The sequence below is a fragment of the Colletotrichum navitas genome (assembly GCF_030913465.1).
Source record: "Colletotrichum navitas strain CBS 125086 chromosome Unknown LY79scaffold_31, whole genome shotgun sequence".
NCBI lineage: Eukaryota > Fungi > Ascomycota > Sordariomycetes > Glomerellales > Glomerellaceae > Colletotrichum > Colletotrichum navitas.
In genome coordinates this window covers 59080-76086 of record NW_026850577.1, presented here as the reverse complement: position 1 = coordinate 76086, position 17007 = coordinate 59080, and the positions used below count along the sequence as shown (strand labels likewise).

At 56.4% G+C, this 17007-nt stretch overlaps 7 protein-coding genes across 7 annotated transcripts; 4 read left to right on the top strand and 3 right to left on the bottom strand.

Annotated features, from left to right (window-relative positions):
* Nucleotides 1-1126: 1126 nt before the first annotated feature.
* On the top strand, nt 1127-2802 carry LY79DRAFT_515916 (cytochrome P450; the record flags this gene model as incomplete). Its single annotated transcript, XM_060554769.1, has 2 exons — nt 1127-2218; nt 2284-2802. The coding sequence occupies 2 exons, from the start codon at nt 1127-1129 to the stop codon at nt 2800-2802; spliced, it is 1611 nt and encodes a 536-aa protein (XP_060413900.1).
* An 877-nt stretch (nt 2803-3679) lies between these two features.
* Nucleotides 3680-4597, bottom strand: LY79DRAFT_515888 (uncharacterized protein; the record flags this gene model as incomplete). The annotated part of the gene is made up of 3 exons (XM_060554766.1): nt 3680-3847; nt 3914-4169; nt 4218-4597. The coding sequence occupies 3 exons, from the start codon at nt 4595-4597 to the stop codon at nt 3680-3682; spliced, it is 804 nt and encodes a 267-aa protein (XP_060413899.1).
* On the top strand, nt 4245-5470 carry LY79DRAFT_554551 (uncharacterized protein). Its single transcript, XM_060557857.1, has 2 exons — nt 4245-4678; nt 4736-5470. The coding sequence occupies exons 1-2, from the start codon at nt 4632-4634 to the stop codon at nt 5142-5144; spliced, it is 456 nt and encodes a 151-aa protein (XP_060413898.1). The 5' UTR covers nt 4245-4631; the 3' UTR covers nt 5145-5470.
* Nucleotides 5471-6166: 696 nt separating this feature from the next.
* LY79DRAFT_579893 (uncharacterized protein) lies at nt 6167-7199 on the bottom strand (the record flags this gene model as incomplete). Its single annotated transcript, XM_060560059.1, has 3 exons — nt 6167-6404; nt 6476-6894; nt 6996-7199. 3 exons carry the CDS (start codon nt 7197-7199, stop codon nt 6167-6169), a joined length of 861 nt encoding a protein of 286 aa, XP_060413897.1.
* Nucleotides 7200-10834: 3635 nt separating this feature from the next.
* On the top strand, nt 10835-11728 carry LY79DRAFT_669871 (uncharacterized protein; the record flags this gene model as incomplete). The annotated part of the gene is made up of 3 exons (XM_060563709.1): nt 10835-10982; nt 11046-11123; nt 11211-11728. The coding sequence occupies 3 exons, from the start codon at nt 10835-10837 to the stop codon at nt 11726-11728; spliced, it is 744 nt and encodes a 247-aa protein (XP_060413896.1).
* A 2732-nt stretch (nt 11729-14460) lies between these two features.
* On the top strand, nt 14461-15116 carry LY79DRAFT_515930 (uncharacterized protein; the record flags this gene model as incomplete). Its single annotated transcript, XM_060554771.1, has 2 exons — nt 14461-14512; nt 14596-15116. The coding sequence occupies 2 exons, from the start codon at nt 14461-14463 to the stop codon at nt 15114-15116; spliced, it is 573 nt and encodes a 190-aa protein (XP_060413895.1).
* Nucleotides 15117-15548: 432 nt separating this feature from the next.
* On the bottom strand, nt 15549-16750 carry LY79DRAFT_579890 (cytochrome c/c1 heme lyase; the record flags this gene model as incomplete). The annotated part of the gene is made up of 3 exons (XM_060560058.1): nt 15549-15816; nt 15883-16571; nt 16649-16750. The coding sequence occupies 3 exons, from the start codon at nt 16748-16750 to the stop codon at nt 15549-15551; spliced, it is 1059 nt and encodes a 352-aa protein (XP_060413894.1).
* Nucleotides 16751-17007: the final 257 nt, after the last annotated feature.

The window sequence follows — 17007 nt, the reverse complement described above, 5'->3', positions numbered from 1 at the left end:
CCGGGGGTTCTGGCCACTCCAGGGTCCCGGCTTCCTTCATCAACAGTCTGTCTAAGAAAATACATGGATCGTACCATTATCCCTCGGGCTTTCAAGATCCGATGTCGTTGTAGGTATCGACACTCTTTCGTTACAACCAGTGTTTAAGCTCGTTGCATCGCCTTTGTAGGTCCCCATCCGAGGCCGTGACTAGATCAGCATGCCAAGGTCTGCTTATGATGATTCTCGCGTGATAGGAGCGGCCCAAGACTGCCGCTCTCTTACACTCACTTGGCAGTTGCGGTCAGTTCCGATGGCATCTCAAATACTGCTGATGACGAAAGTCTTTCCAAGCTCTTCGTGGCATTACGCCTCGCTCGGTGATATCGATCATAGAGTGTGGCTGTGTGCGTACAACTCGAGTGTCTTCCGTGGCATTAGACTTGGTCAAATTCGATGCAGATACCAGATTCTATGGCTGGTATTCGTCCCAGAAGAAACACTCAAATCGCCCTTGGCCAGCTCATACTGCAGTCTGCAGGTACCGGGAGATAAAGTGAAATTATATTTCTGAAGAGCCGTGGTTCCTTTGGTTCTGGTTATAACTCCTAAGCTCATGTTTTCACCAGGATTTGATAACGCGCGCTATACAGTTATCTAATTGACATTTGATATCTCCTTGACAAACACCTTTGTCGATCCACAGATTGAAACCAGTCAGAGAATTACACAGTTCGGCCTGAGGGGGGCTTCCAAACACATTTGTACCCTGCAAATCGTGTCAAGGTAGAGCATTTGCGTCCCAATCTCAACCGAGGACATGTCGATGTGGCCTAAAGCTCTGCCATTGGAATATCATTATCAATCATGCAAGTTCATCCGGAGTTAGTTTCCCCGCCAAACGATGCGGGCAATGTTACACGACACTACGGAGTATATTTTCCGTCAGTATCCGTACCATTTTGACCAATGAGGCATTTCTGCCTTACTATGCGACTGCACATCCCTACCTAGACAAAACAAGCGCTGATTCAGCACACTGCAGACCATCCATTTTATAGAAGTTGAATGGTTTATAAAGTTGTGTGCTTTTGCTCAAGTTCAAGGGTACGAATCCATGAAGTCCATCGCCTGAGTAACCCTCACCATGGCCTTCTTGACGTTGGTCCTTGGTCCTGCAATTCTTTTGTTTGTTTATCTCTTTATCCAGCATGTTTTGCGTCCGTCCAGGTCCAGCATTGATTTCCCGCCAGGACCGCCGACTGTGCCGTTTCTCGGAAACCTCCATCAGATACCGTTGACCAAGCCCTTTATCCGATTTGCCGAATGGAGCCGAACCTACGGTTCCCACGGCCTTGTCGGCCTGCAACTCGGCCCGAGCAGAAAGGCCGTCGTCGTCAACTCTTGGAAGTCGGCCCGTGACCTCTTGGACCAACGCGGCGCAATCTACTCGTCTCGGCCTTACGTGCCCATCGTCGAGTATGTGGTGCCGCCGCCGGGCGACATTCACCTCGCCTTCATGCCATACGGGTCCAAGTGGCGCAAGGCAAGAAAGACCGTCACGGACTATTTGAAGGATGACGAAGTCGACAAGCTGGTGGCTCTGCAAGACGCCGAATCTTCCCAGATGATGTATGAGCTGCTGTCGGAGCCCCGCAGCTATCACGATCATATTCTGAGGTACTTTGGTGCTATCATTATGTCGAGCGTCTTTGGCACCAGGGGAAAAGACTTTTCTGATGAGGGGAGGATCAAGCAGTTCTTTGCTTGTCAGGACGAGTGGGCAGGCATACTGGACCAAGGAGCCGTTCCACCCTTTGACGTGTTCCCGTTCTTGCGGTATGTGCCAGACATCGTGACGCCGTGGAGTGGCTGGCAGCAGAGGGCTGCTGCGTTGAAGAAGATGCAGAATGGGCTGTATCACGACTTGTTTGAAGAAGCCAAGGCCCGCATTAAACAGGGGAAGGGAGAGGACAGCTTTGTCTCCAGCCTTCTCCGGAACAACATGAAAGAAGAATACAGCGATGTCGAGTTGGAATACATTGCTGGGTTTCTTATGGAAGGCGGGTCTGATACCACTGCCGGTGCTTTTGAAACTTTTGTTCTCGCTATGGCTGCGTATCCGGACATACAGAAAAAAGCCCAGGCAGAGGTCGATTCTGTCTTTGGAGACGACGGCGTGTGTTCCGAGAAGCTCAACGGAGCTATGATGCCGTACCTCAAGGCCTGCTTTCTCGAGGTGAGTAGCTCGTCTGCATCGAGCCACTTGATCCCCCTTGCGACCAATCCTAACTCATGGCCAAGACATTACGATGGCGCCCCGGCTTCCCACTTGCTATCCCCCATGCCACCACTCGGGATGACATCTACGAAGGTTATCACATCCCGGCCAATACCACCATCCTCATGAACGTTTGGGCTATCAGTCACGATCCGGATGAGTACGACGACCCGGACTCATTCGACCCCGAACGATTCATCGGCAGCACATTCGGCGTCAAAGAAGCTGACGGGAGCACCAAAGAGACGCTGGACCAGTGGCGAAGGCCCACTTACAGTTTTGGCGCTGGAAGAAGGGTTTGCGCGGGCCAGCGAATGGCTGAGAACAGCATGATGATGACCATGTCAAAGCTGCTTTGGTGCTTTGACGTCCTGCCAGGAGATCGGATGCCGGACACCAACGTTCAGACGGCTTTCAAAGATGCAATTCTGACGGGACCAAAGCTCTTCGATGTTAGCTTCGGAGTGCGAAGTGAGGAACGGCGAAAGGTTTTGGTAGATGAATGGCGTAAGGCGGATGCGTGGCTCCAGCGGTTCGAGTAACGTGTGTTTAAGCGGCATTGACAAGCCGTTCATCCAAATCTTCTCAATCATAATTAACAACCAAAATTGAAACATGCTCTCTATGGATACCAGGTTATCGCTTCGCGTAGAGATGTTTCGAAACGACATCATACCAAACATCAATGTTGATCATGCTAACGGCAGGTTCGGCAGTGGCAGCTGTGACAACCAGACATCACCCAGATTGGCGTCCGCAAAGCGGAGGCCGATCACCAGGGTTACATCATTACCAAGGAAGTAGTTAAGGTTAGACTAACAAACAACAACGCGGAGGAATTCTGCAAGTTGAAGCTAGAGCTGCGGCCCGAGTGTGACTCCACTGATTGGCAGATAGTGAAGACGACGATCAAGGTCAAGGCACCGAGAGAAACCCCAGCATCTTGGCGAGAAAAGGCACGGTTGTTGCACCGGTGCATGGTGAGATCGCCACTTATACCGTCACTGCGTAGAGCCTCGCGAAGGTCGTTCCCGCCGTCGTACAGCTGTCGGGGCTCGTCAAGGAGGCCGAGTTGAGCAGGCAAACAAGGCTTCTCTTCAACACTGGCCAAATGTTCTATAACAGCTTCCAGGCGAGCCTGGGTTGTCTGTGACATCGGGTGGCACCGAAGATAGAGCAACTTCGCTCCCCCCCCCCCCCCCCCGGCTAATATGCGTGGCAATTCAAGTCAAATAATGACATTTTCATTTCTCCATCGAGAGGCAGAGTACCGACTGTGCGTCAATCTTACTAGCATCGCTTGTCTCCGCTACACGGTCCCCCGGATCTACTAGTCCGGACTATGCACGGAAGAGTTAAGTGCTGCCCCTTGCTTCGCTAACCTTGTCATGGATGGGAAGACGTGTGTAAGGAACATCATCACCACACGCCAGTCTCCACGTAGTTTGTACGAGGCAGCCTTGGACTGGTCTCCAGCAACTCGAGACCTTCTGGAAAGTCCCTCATCCTGCCATCGCCATCCCAAAGGGCAGCGAGAACCTGTCGCGTGCCCTTCCATGGCTTACGGGAGTGCATAACCGCGTAATTCTAGCGGGAGCGCCTCGCGTGTCAGCCACACGACGCTAGCACGAACTCTCTCGGATAGACACTCACGTCGAGAAGCACGAGGCCTCCCTTCTCCCATTCGACGTCAACGGCGCCGTCCTCTGCTAGCTTCAGTAGCAGGTCCAAGTCCTCCACGTCAATCGGCGTGCCGTCACCGTAGGTAGGCGGAGGGTGGTACGATCCATCGTCACCACGGAAGGGAGGCCGCGTCGCACCATGGTGCCTGCTGCGCCCCCAAGCCGAAGTGACGTCCCCGAAAAGTACCGTTGCTCCTGTGGGATCGTGGATCCGAATGGCTGGGGGGCTTTCCAATAAACATGAGGTCCCAGGCATTCCCAAGTGAGACTAGAACCCTGCGGAATTCTTCTTAAATGGGATTATGTGCGTCACGCTTATGCTACCGTCTTCGCGCCACTCGAACCGGTCACTGTGGCGTCGAACCTCGTTCTCAACCTTCCTTCGTGCCACCTCTTCGGTGTCCTCGTCGGTGACCTCTTGGCCGTAAGCCCCGCGAACGCTCGTGCCTGTGTTGGGGACAAGCGGGTTGATTGTGTAGCGGTAGACGTATCTGACATCATTGGTGAGAAGCTCCGAGAAGAATCTGGGTTTCTGACGAGAAAGCCCATGGGCAATGTAATGTAGATGGCTGAAGTGATCGGAGTTGCGCCACCTGAACCGAGTCAACGACGGTCGAGCTTTATGATGGCATGCTTGAGCTGCAGAACTTGACATCGCCGCGTTTAACGCACCTGGACTATGGAACGCGATGAACTCGGTGGGTGCGGGCGGCCAGCAATCGCCGTACCTGGCCATGTAAGCTCTTGTCTCTGGAGGCCGGATTTGGACCCCTTCACTGACAGGGAGGAGCAGGGGCGGCAACGCCGTTCTCTTCTCGTTGATGACCATCACCCGGCTCGTCGGCAGCATCGTCGCCAACCGGTTCGGGTTGAGGGCGACATTCGTGTTCGGCACCGTCGGCTACGTCGTCTGCTCGGCAGCTCTGTACACCAACAACCGCCACGGCAACGGGTGGTTCGTGTACCTCGGCTCGGCGGCCTGCGGCATCGCGGCGGGGCTTTTCTGGGCCGCGGACGGGGCGGACATGCTCAGCTACCCCGAGCCGGAGGACCGGGGCAAGTACTTGGCCTACTGGCTCTGCGACCGAAACAGCGGCGGCATCCTGGGCGGCATCGCCAATCTCGCCTTCAAATACCAGGGCCGGCCGGCGTACGGGAAAGCTCTATTGGAGGACGTACATCGTCTTCGTTGTGCTGCGTAGGTCCGGGCCCGAGCTTCCGTCCCAACCAACTTTGTCGATCCCGTCAATGACAAACGGTCCCTCCTCCCCTCCTCCCCCCGTCCGAGACAACATGAGACGGTGCTAAACTAACCTAACTTTGATCAAGAATGTCTCGGGCCGCTTGTTGCTCTGCTCCTTTCCCCGCCGGAAAAGGTCGTCCGCCGGAACGGCACCCGCGTCCAGATCGTCGAGCGCATCTCTGACTCGGCTGAACTTAGATAACTAGGATATCTCATGCTCCGCAAGGAGTTCCTCCTGGTGTAAGTCCCGTTTGGGCTGGGCGTGTCGCTGATAACCAAGAGCCTCCACTAACCGTCCTGGCGGCAGTGTGCCCCTTTTCGTCCATGTCAACTGGATACTGCCCGTCGTCCAGGTCGAGTACGAGAGGCACAAGCCATCCCTCGATTGGGACGAGCCAGGCTTTGGCCGCGGCTGGGCGTTGCACATCATGTGGCAGCTTAACTTTGCGCTTGCTTTTAACTACGGGTATTGGTTGGTGGGGTGGATGTCGCGAGATATACGAGTGCCGCGAGGGCACTTGAGAGCGCGGGACAGTGCATCAGTTCGGGAATCAGTCCAGCCAGCGCACCTGTGAGTTGCCTCCCCTCTCTGCGCCCCGTCAAAGTTTCCGGCGGCTTGCCGACTTTTTATCGTAGTCAACGGCGGCTTTGGGAATCAACTTTGGTCTTGGGGGCATCGCTGCGACACCAACATATATCGCGTAGTGAGACAAGTTGGTCTCCTTCACGTCGGCGCCCATGCACAAGAGGATTCTCTCGATACGGACCAAGATGGGAAGACAGATCGCACAAAAAAAAACGGCCAGTAAGAGCCAGACTTGGCATCAATCGCTGTTGCAGTTAGTCACCGAGGAAGGTTTTGTTTGGCTGAAAGTTTTCTCCTTGATTAACAGTATCTACGTCACCACACACAAAGTATAGACTTTGAGAGGCAAAATGCGACGAGAAGTAACCCCTCAAACCATACCGGCGTCTTTAGGCTTAAGGGGACGTGGAGATGCAGCCAGTGGAGCTGTCCTCCTCGAAGATGCCGCCGTAGATCACACCCTCGTTGATGTTGGCAGGCTGGTCGCCGCTCTTGGCGATATTGTCACCGCCGTTGACGGGCTTCTTGAGCATGCCGAAGTGGAACTGGCCCTTGCCGGCGATGTTGTTGACGAAGGGCGCGCCCTGGGACTTGAGCGGAGTATTGCCCTGAGAGTAGAAGACTTGGGTGGTGCTGGGTAGGGTCAAAAGTTAGCAAACATAACAAGCATTTGTAGATTTCCCACTCCCGAGGAAGACACGTACTTGGCGGTGAAGTCAAGCTTGACGGCGAAGTTATGGAAGACGTCCGGGGTGAACTTGGTCTTGAAAAGCTCGGGGACGGGGTCGGAGTTGACGTTGCCGAAGAGCTGGAGGGTGTCGGGGTCGGCGGTGTTCTGGCCGAGGATGGAGCCGGTCTTGAGGACGACCTGGTTGGTGCTGAAGTCGGCGCTCTCGAGGAAGACGAGCTGGTACTCGTGGGACAGGTTCAGGGGGCGCTGGGCGTCCTTCATGAGGCTGAAGTGCAGCGTCTTGACGCCGTCGGTCGAGGGGTCCGCGCCGTCGTTGCTGGCGGGCAGCATCTCGGCGCGGCGAAAGCCAACCTGGACATTCTCCGCCGAGGGGGCGAAGATGGACTTGTCGCTGATGGTGACCTCGAAGGGTTGAGAAACGTTCCCGTCGAACTAGGCAGCCGGTGTCAGTTTTAGCCTTCAACCTCGCCCACTCCGCGGAGGCCCGCTTCCTCGTTCGAGAACCGCGAGTCTCCCGGATCGTTGTTACATACCATGGACTGGCCCCCAGGGAGCTGGATGAGCTGGCTGAACTTCAGACCCTTGCCGAAGACGTTGGCGGGGTTGAAGGGGCTCGTCTTGGCGTCGAAGTCGGCGACGGTGGAGGCCTTCGCGATGCGGCCGTCGAACTGAATGGTGCACTGAGCCTCGGCACCGGCCGCGGCGAGGAGGGAGAGGATGAGAGTGGAAGTATACATTGTTCCTAGACCGGCTACGAGCAGGGTTTATAGGCTGAGAAGAAGAAGAAAGAGTGTGGTTGTTCTAACGGCGTCTTGATGAGACGAACAGAAATGAACGTGAAGAAGAACGGAAAAAGATGGATCTATAGAAGCTTTGTCGTACGAGCGGGAGGGAGGCAAGAGACAGGAATCAGATGAAGGGCAGCCCATGACATTTTTGTATTTGCCAGCCCTACTGCGCAATCGTCCTATTTGAAAACGTTCCAAACCTATCCTTCTTCCGGACGTCGGGTCCCCCGCCTCACCATCCGGGGTGGCCTCCGTTACCTCTCCGCTGGCTGCCCCCTTACTCCAGAGTAACTTTTTTTTGCTTGTGTCTGGGATTCAACGAAGGAGTTTCCTGGAGTACCGAGCGATGCAGCTAACCAACCCCCTTGCCATCTGTAACTCGGTGCGCCTCGTCAGTTGGCCGTCTGGCTGGTGAGAGCCAGGGTTGCGCCCTGTAAGCACCTTATTAGACTTTCCGCTGATTCATCTGAATCCGGAACCACCCAATCATTTGAGGGTCGAGGAGCTGGGGTTAATGTGGTTAATTCTGGTGTCGCCCTGTATGATGGTAATGACGCGAGTCGTGCCAGATGGCCGGACCTCCCGGCTTCAAGTGAACGCTGGCTCCCTGCGTCAAGTGGATGAGTTGCCTTGGTTGAGGCAACATGCAATCATGGCATTCTCTCTTTGGCCCGACCCTACTGCGTAATGGCGAAATAACCCAGTGTCTCGTTGTTGTTGTTGGTGTCGTCGTCGTCGCAGATCTTCGCTTGAGCCATCTGAAAATGGCATCGACATAGAGCCTGGGTTTCTCGAAAACGAAAAAGAAGAAGCCCAAGAGCCTGGGGAACCGTGGAACAGAGATGGTCTCCAGGGAAAATCTCGACATGCCGCCGCACTGTTGTTCTGCTTCCCCCCCCTGTGTGCGACTCTGCGGCCAGTGTGGGCTTCAAAACTCGACCTGCCCTCCTGACACGCAGATCTCTGCCAAGCACACTGCTCGACGTCCCCTTGTCTGGTGTTCGCCGGAGAATACCGATCGGGGATAACGAATCACTCGGCCGGCCGACCACAAGTCGTCGGAGCCTTCGTTTGGGTCCTCGAAGGGGTTCGAGTCGACTCGCAGTTCAACACGTGCTGCCACACGCGCGTTGGCGGCCGATGGGGGGACAAAAGGACGCCAGTCCACGCCGTTTTCCCTTGCCCCTTGCTTAGTTCTAATAACCGCCAGCGGTTATTACACAGCAAATTCAGTGCCGAAATGGGGGCCTGTCTGAGACACTCTGGTAAGCGGCTATATTACCTTGGCGGCGAGCCGTCAACCAAACGCGTTCCACAGCGGGTGATGAGCGGGAGACTAGCTTGGAAAACCTAATTGCCATTTCCACATTGGCGGAACTTCAGATAAACGCAGGTCTCCCTCCCCCCACTGCGCCGAGACAACGTTTGGTGGGAAAGCTTGCGGGACGAGGATGGAAAGCAGCGCACTAACTACTAGATTCGAGACGCGACTGCGCGTTAAGGCAATCAAAAAGGACATGGCACCAGTGGAGTTTCTTGCTTTCGTCACTTGGCTGATCCCGCCACGCCATGTTTGGGCTTTTGCTCTGCGGTTTCTTGAGGTTTGCCAAGTGCTTTCTTTGGTTACCAACCAACCAACTCCTTCAACTCTCCCGGAGCCGTGGTCTCGGCGCTGCGTTTCACCCCCGAGCGAGAGCACCTCGTAGGCCAAACGAGGGGGGCAGTTGCCCCCTCCTTTCTACCATAGCTGTAGTGTCGTATTCTTGTCCTCGAGATGAGACTTTCTTGACCAGTGACTGTGAGTCTGTGACTTGGGACTTGGGACAGAAGACGAAACCATTTCCTTACAAAACAGGATAATTAGTTTTCTCCCACGCGGCAGTCCTGTTTCGACGACTTCGTGGCGCCCCTGCCAAGCTTATCGGAGCTCGAATGACCCTTGAATATTAGAAAAGTCCCACTCACGAGAGGGGCAACAAGCCGAGTTCATCGACGAGGAGGATTCCCAATGCGGTTTTGAAGAGGGCCCTGAATTGGGTGTGGGCTCCAAAGTGTTGTGCCGTCACGTCACAAGCCGTCATGCAACTCTGGCGTCCACGCGGATGGGATTTTGTTGACATATTAACGCCATGTTTTATCGATGAGGACTGGAGGGCCTTTACGTCTGGGGAAGGGGGGCCATGTTGCTGGGGATCTTGGAAGCCGATAGGGTGGAAAAGAAATTCCAATGACTACATCAAACTCTGGCATAGCCTAGCAACGTGCAAATTTGCCCCAAACCTAGGTCGACGTCGAGGTTCGAGGTTCGTCACACCAGACGATGCAGACTCCCTTGGCTTTCTGTCGACATCGCAGAGCCCTTCCGCCCCAGAGACACGGAGCCGGTTACTAGGTGCGGCCCGACAACCCGAAGCAGGGAGGGGGAAGGACAGTTCGACAATCTGTCTACCTCTAGCTGGCCATCACACCTGGCATACGCGGTCCAGATCTTGGTTGGCGTTTCTTCATCTACTGCGACAAGCAGACTTGGCCAAAACCATGCCACAGTACAGAACCGTGCCTTGCGTTTGCGTTGCCGGGACTCGGCGAGGCCCTCCTCCGATGGCGACCGAAGCACTGCCACCGCATCCGGCTCAGCCGCCACCAGCACGAGAGCAGACGGAACGCGGGAGGCCATAGATATCCAGCTTCCCATGTATGCTCAGCCCGATCCCAATGGCACTCGAGAAAGAAAAAAGGGTCCAAATAAAGAAAGAAACGGCCGCCTTACCTGGCATGTTCCCATGTCATGTGGCCGGGAAACGACTGTGAGATGTCAAGCCACAGACATTCCTCCCGCCCACTGCTCACGAGAAAGAATGGGGGGGAGGGCGAGCAGCCTCCCACGTGCACGCAGGCTACCAGACCAGATCCTCCATCCGGGAGCGAAGCGCCGATAGCATCATCGGAGCTACTAAACCCGGGCCGGACACAAGTCTATCAAAAGCATCGATAAAACCCGTCTCGCCTCGCCTCGCCTCGCCTCGCCTTGTCTCGTTTCGCCTCCTCCCCCAAAGAGGCGAAAGCGATGCCATGCCTCCAAAGTGGCTCACGCTCGTCATTCTTCGGTGACGGGGAATGGATTCATTCGGGCTAGCAGATGCTCTCGCCCGTCACGTTCGGAGTTCCGAAGCTTGGCTGATCCGCAAGCAAAACCAAGACAGCTGCGTCATCAGCCGTGAACTTACGTCGAGGCGCTGGTGAGACAGAAAGGTCCCCCTTTTTTTCTCTCCCCTCAGCCCAACGTTCTCGTTTGTAGGCCGACTTCACATGATTGCATCGAGACGTAGGGCCCTGTGTCTGAGAAAAGGGGAAGGGGAAGAATGTAGAGCGATGGATATTTATCTGTCTGATGCCCCCGGCTCGAGAAAGGGGGGCGAATTCAGGGAAATCTCCTTTCATCACCGTTCTTCAGCTTATTCAACATTACAAAAATCGAGAATAGACTCTTGGTCTTTTTCTTCTCCTTCTACGCCGTCCAAGACAAATCTCCCAGCGCGGTCGCGAACAGCCATCCAGCCAGGCCCCCTCAGACCTTAGCAAGAATGGCCGAATACAAACTCAACATCCGCATCGACAAGAACTCCGTTGCCAAGTTCAAGACCAGCGGGCACAAGATCTGCCTCGCCTTTGGCTTTGATACCAGCGCCAGGCCGGGCTCCACCAAGTTCAACGTCATCGGCTACTCTTCAGGTACCGTCCGGATGGTTAAGAAAAACCCGATCAGGAAGAACCGCTCGCTAATTCGTTGGCCAGTTTGCGCGCGGAATCTCATGGTGACGTGGAAGGAAGAGTATTCGATCGCAGCCAGCAGCAGCGCGTTCGCCAGCGGAGGTAAGAAGAAAAAGAAAGAAAAAAAGCTCCCCAATCCGAACACGTACTTCGCGCACGATTCCCCTAGGACTAACGCGAGCACCACAGTCCGCCTCGACGTCGCGACGACGCCGCAGCCCATCTCCTCGGGGGAGACGTGGGTCCTGCCGCCGGACTGGAGCGACGGCAGCTCGACGCCGGACCCGGACGTGGCCGACGAGGACATGCTGTTCGTCAACGAGGCGTCGTCGGCGTCGGCCGTCGTGTACAAGACGGTCAACGGCGTCGAGGCCCCCGTCTACGTCAGCCACTTCGGCCCCCTGCCGCCCGGGAGGGAGTCCCTCACGCCGAGGCTGCAGGCCGCCGTGTGGTTCCAGATGGCCGCCGAGACCGGGACCATGGTCGACGGGCACGACACGCCCATCCACGTCATCGACTTTGCGAAGGAGAGCTTCCACGAGGTCGTGTACGGCCCGTCGGGCTCGTGGGTCTTGGTTGAACAAGTCGCCGGCCGGCGCGGCCTTGTGCGATCCCCCCCGGAAGCAGGGCCGAGGGTTTTGGAGGTGTATAGAGCATCAGTTACCTGCAGCGAGTTTACATCATCATTCGGCGGCCGCATTCCCTGAAGGGGGATGTGGCGAGCTATTTATTCCCAATACCGTCATCATTCGATCAACTCCATGAAGGGAACGAAGTGTCCAATCGAGATAACATTTGCTAACACGACGAGCGGGAAATCCGAGATGTTGTCACACTTCGCTCAGGACAAAAGGTCATGGTTGCTTGAATTATGGGCAGGTTCAAACCTCATGAAATCCTGATTTTCTTTTGCTCATTTTTCGGTTGAGAGGCAAGGGGGACCCGGAGCAACGCGCTCGCTCTGTGTTGCCCCCTTGGCCGAGTCAAGATACTGGTCCATGCTGTTACTGATGGGCTTATGGACGCGCAAGATCGGGATGATAACGGACGATTTTGCCCATGCTGAGCGGCGAACTCGCGGCCGCGGGGACTGTTCATTCGTGGACGAACGGCGACGGACGCGGTGCTGCGGTACTTCACATGGTCTTTGGCGGAGTCCTCGGTCGAGTCGTCTGGCACTCATGCCAGGTTGACGGCAAAGCAGGCGAGCTCCGGTCACACCGAGAGATTTAGTTGTTTGGGACTGTTGAACACTCGTTCGTCGGTTGGTTATTGGTTGATACTCTTGTGGTCTTGTCCGCTAGTCTGTTTCCCTCATCAATCGGGGGTTATCGTGAGATGACAAGCCATCTTAGCCCCAACATGCAGTGTGTGTAAAAGTACAGTCTGATGCATCGTCTGAGACGAAATGAGGTCGGCGGATATGACACCATCATGGGCCTCGGGGACTCATCCTGTACAGACAAGGAATGTTTCGCTGCGTAAAGGGAGAGAGGCATATGGGGAGTGCGGAGACGAGACCAAAGCTGCGCTCACAACGAGCCAGCCACAATTCGGGGACAGGTTACCATGCCCGGACGACCCGGGATCAACAGAGTCTTTGGCCTCTTGAGCCATGGCATCCATACCAGGCCATCCCGCGGCGCGTCGATCGCCAGCCGATGAGCCGGGTCGCTCGTCGCCAAGAGCGTCGCAGTCGGTTCCCGTTGCCAAAAAGTCAAACCCAGCTTCGGGCCAGACGGCTTGGGAAAGGGAGGGAAAAAAAGTCTCAGCATCGACATCCCAGGAGCCAAATTCGTGAAATGACTTCGTTGCAGAACCACGGTCGAGTCTTCCCGGAGATGTGGACGGCGGGCGCACACAACCAACTCCCTTTCGCGGGACCGCCGTAATTTCTTTTGTTCCCCTCCCACCCAGGGACTGCGGGCCGGACAATCGAGTTATTGAGCATGCGGACCGACATGTCGTTCGACGTCTCAATAGCAGACCAGCTCTTGGCCGTTCTGCTGTGGGCGGGAGGGGAGCCAAGCCACCTCTCAACCTCGTTTATCCCTTCTTTCTGAACCGTTACCCGGGCAAAGAAAAGGTGGTCAGAGGGGGGAATTGGGATTCCTTCGTGTTGTTCTCCTCCCCCTGAGAAGCAAGGCTCTTAGACGACGTCGCACCCTCCCGAGATCTCCAACTCTGGAACACCTCGATACCACCGTCTTCCCGGCCGTGATTGGGTCCCCTTGACGCGCTGAAACAAGGACAGAAAAAAGAAAAAGATGAGCTGACAGGGGGGGGCTACTACCCATCAGGCTCGGATGGTAAGCGAAAAAAGTCAGTCAGTACGAATGAGGAAGAGGTCGAAGGACGAACCCCATGCTCACGTATGCCAGATATGGGACCACCCATGTTCCCGAACCGGCCATGTGCTCCGTCAAGGACTCCAGAGTTCGGACGACACACACACACAGACACACACACGGAGAGGCTCTTGCAGGAAACCCCTTGTCATCCCCCCCGCCCGAAACCGCAGATGTGGTTCTGTGGCTCGGCGGCTCAGAAGCAGGCCGTCAGGGACAACCTTGCCGCATCGGGCGGCGCGCGACAAGCTTTCGAGACTCGTGCTGTTGCAGAAACGACACGCGCCGGCTCTTCTCTCTCTCTGTCTCTCTCTCTATCGGTCTATCTCTTGCGGACGAGGTTGAGCGGAACCGCGTGTAGTCTTCGTTATACCCGTATACGGATACCCGTATACGGATACCCGCGGACGAAATCCCTCCCCTGCCCTCCTTGACACTCTGCCAACCTAACCACCCCCCCGACACATGTCAACCGGGCTTCCCACAAGTCTGATTCATGTTGTGACCGACTGACCAACAAGTAGGCAGACAGGGCTTAGCATCTCGGTATGGTATCCCATGGTATCTGCATCATGCTCTGATCAAAGATGCGAACTCTATGAACGGGGGAGGAGGAGGACGATCTCTCGGAATGCTGGGACGAGAATTGCCAACAGGGGAAAAGACAACGGCCCTCCCTCCCCTCATCGCAGAGAACCAGACAGCCGCAACCCAGTGAGCAGGTTTTGACGATGCTTAGATTTGGACGGGGCGGGGTGGTGGGCGCGCCCTATGCTTATGTGCCAAGAAACCCCTTCTCCCCCTCCCACACACCCATGCGGGTGATGTGATGCTTAAAAGGCGATCATGTCCTGTCCCCCCCAGGTCGATCTTTGGCCGTTCACTTGCTTGCTGTTGTTGTTTCCAGTTGCAAGTAATCCGTTCACTCATTCATTCTTTTCGTTTCCGAACCAGTCCTTCCGGCAAGGTCTTTCGCTTCGTTTTCCCGATTTCCTCTTCAACCAATCTTCCTAAACGCACCGTCTCCTTGCCGGATCACCTTCTTTTTGAGACCCCCCAGAGTTCCTCGTGGTGTAACCCCCCGTTTCAAGATGCAGCTCTCTTTCGTCGTCCTCGCCGCCAGCGTTGGTGCCGCTCTCGCAGGTGAGTCAACGAAAGACCCTCCCCCCCCCGGGTTCCCCTTGAACGACGAAGAAGACTGACCAAGACAACCCCTTCCCCGCCAGCCCCCAGTCTCGACGCGCGCCAGAACGCCTGCTTCGTCGTCGGCAACACCGTCCTCCCCAAGGAGGTCTCGGACGCCGCCGCCAGCCTCGCCAACAAGGTCACCTGCGACGCCACCAAGAAGACCATCTCGGGCGTACCCGACGTCGACGCCGGCGGCGTCAAGTTCTCGTCCATCAACTTCGCCGACTCGTCCCAGACGCCCCTCGCCTTCGCCCTCGACAAGTTCGCCACCAAGGAGCCCCTCGCCGACAACGACCTCGCCACCTTCCAGAACCAGGTCAACGCCTACACCGCCACCGAGGCCGGCATCCGCTCCGTCAACGGCAACTTCGCCGCCATCAAGATCCCCAAGTTCTTCCTCGCCATGCAGATCTCCCGCATCCAGACCGCCCAGGGCAACCCTCCCGCCGCCGCCGGCCAGCAGGTCGACCACCTCCGCGACAAGGTCCTCAAGAACGCGCCCCGCGAGGCCAAGGCCCTGCTCGACCAGGTCACCGCCCTCGCCGCCAAGACGTCATGAAAGCTCCGTGCCAAGAGGACGGGGGACGAGGAATCGTAAACCCCTCGAGAGGTCAAAAGGGGAAGGGAGAGACGAGAGAGAGAGGGGGAGGCCGGCAGGGGTGGAAGTAATTTATGAATTGAAATCATTATATCCAACTGGGGTCGTCTCGACGTTGAAAGTACATTGAAAGATGCGCCGCCGTTTCGCGACCTACTATACAGGCCATATGATGATGTTGATATGGTATTAATGACAGGAGGGGGGAAGTAGGACGAAAAAAAGAGACTCGGTTCTCTCTTTTCGCACAAAGCACCGAACCGTTTGTATCGTGTCAAAACGCCGCCGCCAAATAATCACTACTCTCGCGTCCCCGAGCAAGCCCGCTCAGCCTTGGGGGATTTCCGTTCGCTTTTGGTCTTGTTCTAGTCCTTGTTCTTGTCGTCGTTCCGTCTAGCTCTTCTTCCACTGGTTCTCGAGCCGCTCCTTCTCGCGCACCTCGGCGCCCGAGGCCCTCCACCACACGTCGCCGCCCCATCGGATCAGCCGCTCCGCCGCGCCGAGGGGCGTCATGGCGGGCCGGACATCGAGGTAGAAGACGGGTTCGCCGGTGGGCTCGGGCTCACCCGAGTAGTAGTCGATGACGTAGCGGACCTCCTTCTCGACGTCGCCCATCTTGCGGGAGACGAACCAGTCGTGGCGGTCAAATGGGGGCTCGGTCCTAAGCGGGAGGTTCAGTCAGTTGAGTCATGTTGCATGCAAGAGGCCGTGGAGTAAGGGCACATACTCGAACTTGGAGGGATAGATCCAGCCGGCAACCTGCCACATGACGGCCTTGGGGGTCATGTCCTTGGGGCGGCCCTGGAAGCGAATCAGGGTTGGGGGCGTCTCAGTGCCGTCCTTGAGCTTCTCGACTTCATCGTCGGCGTTCTCCTCGCCGCGGCGGCAGGCCTGCCAGCCCCTGTACAGGCCCTTGCCGAAGCGCTCCTCCCAACTGACGATCTCTGCCCAGGCGCCCTCGTTGAGGAAGTTGTGGACCGAGACCATGGACTCGACGGCGGTGATGTCGGTGTCAGTGTAACCCTTGCGCAGCAGGGCATTGTACATCTGCTGGGGCGAGGGGTACTCCCAGTTGCCGTCGCCGGACCCCTTGGGTATCGTCGAGGGCTCGCGCTCGGTGGGCAGGACGATGGCCTGGTTCTCGGCGGGGGTCTGGGAGATTTCCTTGAACATGTAGTTCAGGGGGTTGATCTGCTGGAGGAAGCCGCCCTTGGACTCGGGCTTGGGCGCGTCGTGCGGCACGGGACATGACGACGGCGGCGGCGCGGCGGACTGTCGCTGGTCGTGGGGAACGGGGCACGCCGAGGGAGGAGGCGGAGGAGCGGCGGCACGGCGTTGGTCGTGGGGGACGGGGCATGCGGAAGGAGGAGCGGGTGCGGCGGCGGGCTTTGTACTCGGGTTCAGGGCACCGAGAGTCTTTTCGTGCATCGGGCATCCAGGCTGGGAAGTGTTAGACAAAGGCATGCATTGAAGCAAGTGCTGGCTAGACATACAGGAGGAGGTCCGGTAGGGACAGCGACACCATGAGGATGCGCCGCGGAGACGTAGTTCGCCTTGACGGGCGCAGCAGGACCATCGGCCCAGAACCAACCCATGATGTGGAGTTGAGATGAATTAAGGGGAGGGAGGAGAAATAGGTAGAATAGGCAAATCGTCGTAGGAGAAACAAGGTATTGTATAAGAAGGTATCAAATGCGACGACGGGGTTAGTTGTTGAAGGAGCTTTTTGCCGGGTTAAAGGACGAAAGGAAAAGAAAAAAAGATTTAACTAGGCGATAAGAAACTGGGATCGGCGGATAAAGAATCGATCGAGGTCACTTCAGGCCTCTCTGCGCGCGCTGTGGTTTTGCTG